The sequence below is a fragment of the Lycium barbarum genome, chromosome 11 (genome assembly GCF_019175385.1).
Source record: "Lycium barbarum isolate Lr01 chromosome 11, ASM1917538v2, whole genome shotgun sequence".
Lineage (NCBI taxonomy): Eukaryota > Viridiplantae > Streptophyta > Magnoliopsida > Solanales > Solanaceae > Lycium > Lycium barbarum.
In genome coordinates, this window is record NC_083347.1 from 108,095,304 (window position 1) to 108,104,152 (window position 8,849).

At 38.5% G+C, this 8,849-nt stretch overlaps 1 protein-coding gene across 1 annotated transcript; it reads left to right on the plus strand.

Moving 5' to 3' along the window:
• The first annotated feature begins 1,441 nt into the window (after positions 1–1,441).
• Positions 1,442–1,910, plus strand: LOC132620090 (uncharacterized). Its single transcript, XM_060334804.1, has 2 exons — positions 1,442–1,777; positions 1,872–1,910. The coding sequence occupies exons 1-2, from the start codon at positions 1,442–1,444 to the stop codon at positions 1,908–1,910; spliced, it is 375 nt and encodes a 124-aa protein (XP_060190787.1).
• Positions 1,911–8,849: the final 6,939 nt, after the last annotated feature.

Sequence of the window (8,849 nt, forward strand, 5' to 3'; positions counted from 1 at the left end):
ACCTTTAAACTTACAATTCTTATTTTTCTTTCACCAGATAAGTCTTGAAAGATGACGAATGCTTGAAACCAAGCAGATGGAGTGTTGAACAATGCAAACACTCAGGGAAGGACCCAAACCGTAGAAGACAACCTGACAAGAAACGAACAGATGCAGGAATCACCTCATGGATCCAAGCACACTGGTGATGATTTCATTCCAAATGATGATCATGAAGAAGAGGTGATTGCAACAGCAAATCCGGCAATAGCTAAGATATTGGAGTTACTGAAAAAGCAACAGAAAGCCATTACGGATTTGCAAGCAGGAAGAAACAATGCTGGAGGTGATCTACCCAATATAGAGGTGCGGAAAAAGAAGGTAATGGTGTAGCCCACGACAATAGGGGAGCACCCGAAATAATGCAGTACCTGGAAGCTCTTTCCAACCGGTTACAGCAAAATGAGAAAGAATTGAATAACTGGTTGGATAAAAGAGAAAAGGAATTCAAAGTGTTCAACTCCCAAATAGATCAGATTCCGAGAGCCCCGCCAGTATTAAAGGGACCATACTCAAAAAGATATATGCAACTGCCATACTCACCGAGTGCGGTACCTAAACTTATTTCAAAAAGATTTATGATGCCGGATTTGACCAAATACGATGGGACTACAGATCCTCAAGAGCACGTTACTTCGTACACGTGTGCTGTTAAGGGAAATGATATGCAGCCGGATGAAATTGAATTTGTGCTGCTCAAGAAATTTGGTGAGACTTTATCCAAATAAGCAATGACCTGGTACTCATTGCTTCCGGATCATTCCATTCATTCTTTCGAAATGCTTGCGGATGCCTTCATCAAGGCACATGCCGAAGTGAAAAAGGTGTCAGCAAGGAAGGCGGATATATTTAACATCGCCCAGGGAGATGACGAGTTGCTCAGAGAATTCATTATCCGGTTTCAAAAGGAGCCATTGCTGCTTCCAGCTATTCTGGATGAATGGGCATTTGCAAAAGGATTAAACCCAAGGAGTTCAAGTGCTTCGCTGAAGTTGAAGGAAAACCTATTGGAATTTCCTACCACCACATTGGCAAACATTCAATAATAGGTATGAGTCAAAAAGTCGAGTGGAGGATGATCAGTTTGGTTTATCAGCTGGTGCAACTAGTTGAAGTCGAAACTATGATAGACCAAAAAGAAACATTGATTCTGATTCCAGAGTTGGAAAGGACAGATATCAGCCGTATGGTCAACAAGAAAGGTCTCGAACCCAGAACGAAGTCGGAGCAGTCATTATGAGAGACCGTTCTGGATAGAAAGGGTAAGTCTGGTTAGAGAAAGCGTGGACTGTAGCCTAAGGTATCAACGATTGAATTGGTCACGAACAAAATTGAGAACCCAAGGCTATCAGAGTATAATTTTAACATTGATCTAGTAGAGCTGATTGCGACGATAGATAAAATGGACGGTGCAAAGCAACCTAGACCGATGAGAACGGATCCAAGTCAGAGAAATATGAATGTATTTTGTGATTATCATGGAACTCATGGTCATCGTATAGTCGATTACCGACACCTTAAGAATGCGGTCGCTCGGCAATTGAAGGATGGGTATTTAAGGGAATTCCTAAGTGATAGGGCTAAAGATAACTACGGAAAACACAGGGACTCGGTTAAGCAAGAACCACAGGTTGAGCCTCGTCATGTTATTAACATGATAATTGATGAGCCCGAACAATCTGAAGCAATACCAGAAAGGAAACAAATTGCCCTTTCGGATCGACAATCGGAAAGAAAGGTATACATGGGCACTGGATTACCCCCGAAGCTCAGGCTTAGAGTTTGTAGTTTTTTGTTAAAGAATGTTGATTGTTTTGATTGATCAAATTCAGATGAAGAATGATCTTCACCAGAAAGGGTGCTTTCAATAGTAAGGATGCAGGTACTCAAGCAGGAGACTACGAAATTGGAAAGGAAAGTTGTGTTGTCAGCAAGGGATAAAAACATACAGAAAATTTTGCCTCGCCCAAATGATTTGGTGATTTTGGCTTTAGTCAATGGTATTATGGTCTCTAGAATGACGGTAATGCCGAGGAGCATAAGGAATCTTATCCAGTGGGATGTTATTGAACAGCTGATTGAAATGGGGGAAATGGAATTGTCCGAAAAAGGAGTCGTTAGCCTATTTCGATCCGGAATTATGGAGCTAATGGTAGCCACTGGAGGTGGAGAAGGAAATGTGGAGTTTCGAGTAATCGATGATGATGAGGGTTTCAAGGCCGTATTAGGGAAGCCATAGATTCAAGATACAAACGTCGTAATATCGACTCCACTCAAACAGTTGGAATTTCCAAACTTGAAGTGGGTGTTGCATGTTCCAGCAAGAAGTTTTTTTGAATGGAATGGCCGGTAGCGGAAACTTTGAAGTTGCAAAAAAAAAAAATTTTAAAAAAAGTTTGAAGGTCATTCAGGCCAAAATCGTATGGAGGTAAGCTTAAAGTATGAACGAAATTCTATAATAAGGTTTTTAATATTGCAGGAACAAAAAAGACTGATCCAGGGACGCTACCTAGTAAGGATGAAGTCTGAAGGAAAAAAGAAGGATCAAACGGTCAGTTCTGAAACACTTCTCGGTAAAGATGGAGCCCGATGGCAAAGGATTAATCCCGAAATGATTCCCTATAGGGATGAAACCCATATGCAAAGTAGGAACGTAGCAATAATTCAGAGGACTTAACAAAATACGTGCTACACTCTTTTTTCCTACGACCGGTTTTTATCCCTAAAAATTTGAAGAAGGGTCTTTTCGACAAGATTTTTGACGAGGCAGTAACAGGCATGACTCCGAATGATGATCAAAGGATTCAATTTGATGATAATCTTAAGAAAGCTTCCAAAGAGAATGGCTACAAGAATCTTTGTTTGACTTAAGAGTCATATCAACAAAATGATTTTTTAAGATAAATGTTGTAAGAACTGGGGACTGTGTACTAGATGCAAAATTAAAGTATGACTGATTGCAATAAATTTGTTGTTCAAATTGCTAGACTCATAGCAGGAACAGAACTATGTTGATTGAATAAACTTTTTTCAACCAGAAATATTGACTGAATGATAAATCATTTCCAAGTAATATACGAAATGATAAGTTTGCATTCAAAGCAAATAATGCCTAAATGAATCGGAGACGTCTGATTCATTAGCATAGTTATAAGGCCTTATTCAAATAAAATTGAACCGGATGATTTATTCCCGGTCAATAAATGGAGGTAAAATACCTCACAAAAGACAAAGTCGATTTTTTTTTTTTTTTGCATAAAAACGCGATTAAGTCAAGTTCATGAACAGACTCTTGGGTATTTAATCTTGAAAAACCAGGCTCGTAATCAATTGAGTCCAAGATTATCGAGTTAAAATAATTCATCCCCAACAAACAATAGAATTATTTGAAGTCCAATAAAGTAAGAATTTGTTATTTCACCCGAGGAACTGTTGCGCAACTTATAAAAGTAGTAAAGGGAGACTCTTGGGTATTTAATCTTAAAAAATCAGGCTCGTAATCAATTGAGTCCAAGATTATCGAGATAAAATAATTCATCCCCAACAAACAATAGAATTATTTGAAGTCCAATAAAGTAAGAATTTTTTATTTCACCCGAGGAACTGTTGCGCAACTTATAAAAGTAGTAAAGGGAACGCCTTTGGGAAACAGCATATCCGGGTAAGTAATGAGTATTTACGTAAGTTTTAATTTATTTTGCACTAGAATAGTAAAGTCTCGGAATTATAGACAAAAGTACAACAATAAGATATGCATAAAAGTCATGCTACTTTAGTCAGAAATAAAAGACATCCATTAAGTTCGACTAGAAAATCGGAGATAAGTACAAAGGTATTGCAGTGTGCTGCTATTTCAAAACATCTTTTATCCTTAAAATTGGAGTGAGAAGTTCTGCCGACATAACTATGATAAAACAATGCCTAAATGATACTATTACTGCAAAGAACTCTTTTTTTGTCAAGACTAAGTCTATGAGTCGTCTCCTCTTCAAACCTCTCTGGAACCTTCTGCGAGGACGAGCAGGGAAAAGCTTAACAAGTTCATCGGTAGACACATCGAGAAGAATATCGAGATTTATTCCTGTGTAGCTGAACTTCTTAAATGTTCTTTTCTTTGGTTGCTGCCCGACAGTTCAGTTTCAGTATTCCGCTTGAGAGGCCTAAGAAGCAAAATAGCTAAGGGATTATTAGGTAGTCAAAAAGGAAAAAGAAATAAAATTGCTGGTATTAAAGAAGTTTAGAGCAAGTACATAGACTAATTGTCCGGGGCAATCCCAGCGGCTGGTGGAGACCCAGAGTCATCACTTCCCGGCTCATTTGCTTCAGGATCCTGGATGTCCTCAAAAGCCATTTTCGCAGCTTCCAAATCAATTATCGCTTCGAGAAATGCCGTTAGGAGATCAAAATCAGGAGCGCTTGCCTCTTCGAGCGTATCCTTCCTAGTCTCAAGAATGGCTAAATCACGATGAAGTTGAAATTTTTGACATCAGGCCCTCAAGCGTTCACGGGAAACTTCAGCACTAAGAAGCTGCCCCCGGATGTTGTTTAATCATCCTCAAACCGATCAGCTTTGTTCTGAAGTCCTATGTAAAAGGAAGTCAGAGTTTGTAAAGAGTTTTCCCGATCCCGTAACGAATTGGCCGCATCTTCCAAACGCATTATCAGAGAAGCCTGGAGGGAATCAGACTCCTAGATCTTGGCCTGCAATCTCTCTCTACTTCTGCTCAAAGGCGATCATTGTTTTCCTGGAGTTTTACCTCCTAACGGGAAGGAGCAAGTGAACGTACAAGTTCAGAAATAGAGGTAGAGGCAAGATGACCCTAAAAAAAAGGCACAAATTGCAAATAGGTTATTCGAAGATACTGGGGACTGGAAGAAAAGATTAGAAGAAGTGATGAAGCGGGAACCTGAAGGAACATATTGTCAAGGTGAGCTAAGGAGGCTTCCAGGTTAGCAACCGGAGGCTTGGGACGAGGAGATGAGCCCGAGGTTCCTGCTTCAATCGGAGGAACAAAGCTTCTTTGCTATGGCTCGCAAACCGAAGGAGTATGACTCCTTGGATGCTGATTGATAGGAGGGGTCTTGACCTCTCGAGACGCTTTACTGGAATCATCAGGCAATGGGCTTGGGGCACCACCGGCTTGTGTTTTATCATCATCATCATCAATAAGAACTACCCCGGGAGGACTGTTCTATTGAACCTTGCTCCAAGCTTTCATAAGCAAGCAACGACTACGCACGTTAGAACCAATGCCCACCAGAGAAATAGAGGCATCCTTTGGTTTGCATTTCCTGTTAGAAGAAGCAGCATTGATGATGTTCGACAGGGAAACCTTCTACGGGTGAACTCTCCGAGGAGTGGGTTTTCGAATCGGAAGATCTGCAATTTTCGAAAGTGTTAAAAGAGGGAGGGAGAGACTGAAACAAACATAGAGGAGTTATGAAAAGTTCATTTCACCGTGATTCTCTCCTCTCCACCAGTCAGATGTCATGCTCCTCCAGGAGTGAATCAAATTAGCAGAAGCACTCAATAATGCTACCAGTTATTCGAAGATCCCGACTAAAAGATCTGGCTCAACGGGAACCGTTGAAGAAAAGAAGTGTGAAATATGGCAATATTAAGAAAAGGTAAACTGAATGCAATTCATGGTGTTAAAAGAAAAACGAAGGAAAGGAGAATAGCAGAGCAAAGACTCACGAGTGGGATTCCAAGCCTCCGTGAAGGGCTCGAGCTCAAACCGGTGGAGCTGACTAGTCCGGATGATGAACCTACGGAGCCAACCTCGGTCAAAATCATCTTCTGGATTAACTAGGATGCGTCTTCCCCGGGGGTACAAGTGAATTAACCCACCCTGAAAAACTCGAGGATCATATAAGTGCATCAGATGGTCAAGGGATAAAGGAAATCTGGCTTCATCTGCCAGAAATTGAATATAATACACAATACGCCAGATTTGCGGAGCAACCTGATCGACGCAGACTCTATACCGGGGATATAAATCCTCAATTATTTGTGGAATAGGAATACTTAAGCCTATCGTAAAAGGATAAGTGCAAACCATAGAAAAACCATTCGAGGGAATCTTGGCTCCATCACTAACAACAGTGATTGCAATTTCGGGAGTAAAATTGCAATCTGTACAAACTTTAGGGATGGTGTCAGCAGTGATAAATGACTCAATTTCTTCGACACTTATCTGATCGACAACACTGAAGTCGTCGTGATATTTGAACCCAGTGGGAAGAATATCGGCAACAAGAGAGTTCAAATCAAACTGGAGCCTTTCCAAAACGGCGTCCAGGAGAGGGATTGTCATTATGAGCAGACATTGTTGAAATTTGGTATAGACGGAAAAGATGTGGGTGAAGAAGGAAGTGTTTTGCTTTAAGAATTGAGAGGATTTGATTGAGTTTGGTGATTGATTTCTTGCCTTATTTATAACCCAAGCAGGAAGATGAAACGATTGGCATTCAAGGGGACACAACTTCCAAAGAATGTCATTTTTATTTCAATCGTGTCGATTGAAGGGTTGTCGGCGTTTCGCAACAGATGAACTAACTTCAAATTTGGCAGTTGCTTTTTCGAATGAATCGAGGAGACAATTCGTTTTCCTTCCATTAAGTGACGGCTCTAGTGAAGTTTTCAATTTCACTTCATTATACCGGAAAGTGGGGAACTATATGTATACATGCCAAAATACAGCTTGAAACGTGGCAAAGTAGTATTGGAGCATGTGGCAGGAGAAGATATAACGATGCAAGTCATCTCATTTAATTCGGATAAAGAGCTCCGGTGGTATCAGAAGCTAATCCGCCAAAAGCAGTGACACCGAGTCATTAATGGAAGAATAACGTTAAATGACCGGCCATATACGGTGCAGACGTTACGATTCAGCATTGAAACAATATTTATTGTCCATTATTGCTATTCATTTGAATGTAATCATAGGCTAAGAGGGGGGTTACTTGTACTATAAAAAGAAGCTGAAGAGCCCTTAGGGCAATCATCAAATACTACAGACTACCCTTTATTCTTACAAGCTTTTTGCTATTTAACTTTAGTCTCTTAAGTTGATCTCTTGCTCCGGAATATTACTATAGTTTGAGTATTGTCCCACCGGATAAAGCTCATCAAAGGATTTGCTCCAAGGATTAATCAAGCCCAAGCTTAATCATTTCATTCTTATTTATCTTAATCATTTTATTTGTCTATTATCACGATAATCTCTGTTAATCATTTTATATCTTTACTCATAACGAAACAAATCATGTATCTTTTAAACTCCTAAATAAATTTAACTGTTCCCTCAGGTTAAACAAAGTTATTTGAAAATGAAATGCAAAATTTCACAAATTTAGTTCACGACGCACAATTGTATTTTCGGTAGATTGAGAGGTATACTCTATTTAAGTTGGGTTCATGTGTTGACAAAGAGAAGTTTAATTATGTATTTTTTGATAGAAATTGTTGTACCAAACTCTAATTTCTAATATCTAGTACTTGAAGTTTTATTATTATCACCATTTGACTTCAAAAATCATCTTTACTAATCAGAAACTTTTATTTGTTATCTTTTACATAGACTTTGGTCTTTTCACCCTTTTTTTTTCTAATACTTGAAGTTTACAATTTGGCTGTGCATCACAAAATAAAAGTGAATTTTCTAATAATAGTATCACTAAAATTGCTCATAAAATAATTGTAATTAATAATACATAATTAATAATACAAATATAATCATGAAAAATTCTCAAATATAACCACAAAAAATACAAATATGACCGAATTAAATTCCCTGATGTGCGCTTATCCTAGTCATGCGCACGTATCAAATTTATAACGTGCCTTTAATCGACATAATCATGCACTGTAACTAGAGCCGTCAAAATGGGCTTGACCCTTAAGGCCAGCCCAACCCAACCCGCTACTGAGGTAGGGTTGGGCTAGGATTTTTTAAGCCCATTTAAACTGAGGCTTATAAGCCCAACCCAAGTCAGTCCGCTGGCCCTTGAGGCCTGACGGAGGCTGGGCTGAGGCCGGCCCGTGGGCCAAAAGGCTATTCGGATTAATTAAAAATTTAAAAGAAGATTGTGAAAAAAGAAGTAAAAACTAGAAATTGTGATTACCAAATGAGTCTTAGTATCTTACACAATACTTTACTCATTTAACATTAAATCATAATCACCAAGTATTGAAGTTGTATTCTTAATTGAAATTTAAAAGAAAATTGTGAAAAAAGAAGTAAAAACATAGGAATAGTTATTATCGAATTAGTCTTAGCATCTTACATATTTTTTCTCATTTAGCGTCAAATTCCTAGTACTAAATTCCTAATCGCCAAGTACGCCTACTAAAATTTCTAATCACCAAGCATAAAAGTTCCACCATGAAATTGTCAAAAACTTGTTGTTACTCGAAATTAGTTGCAGAGCTTTGCTAAATTCAAAATGGTAATATTTTAAGCAAATTTAAATATTAAGTATTAGTTTCTAAAATCTAGTTATTTGATAATGCTTAACTAATTAAATTTGCATATGAATGTAGACAAAGATGGAGATGTTAATTAGGGCACCTTTATCACAAACGGATTCAAATGTGCTTGACGATGGATAGGTGTTTACTTATATAGGTTGTCGTAAAATTATGTACTTCCATATAATTGTATGTTAGAAATATACCAAATTAGTATACTTAAGAGGTTTGAATTTAGATTGAAAACAAATTTTCTTATAAAAAAAAAATTGGAAAAAAAATGAAGGGCTGGTCTGCCCCAGCCCACGACCCTTGTAGGGCTGGGTTGGGTTGGCCA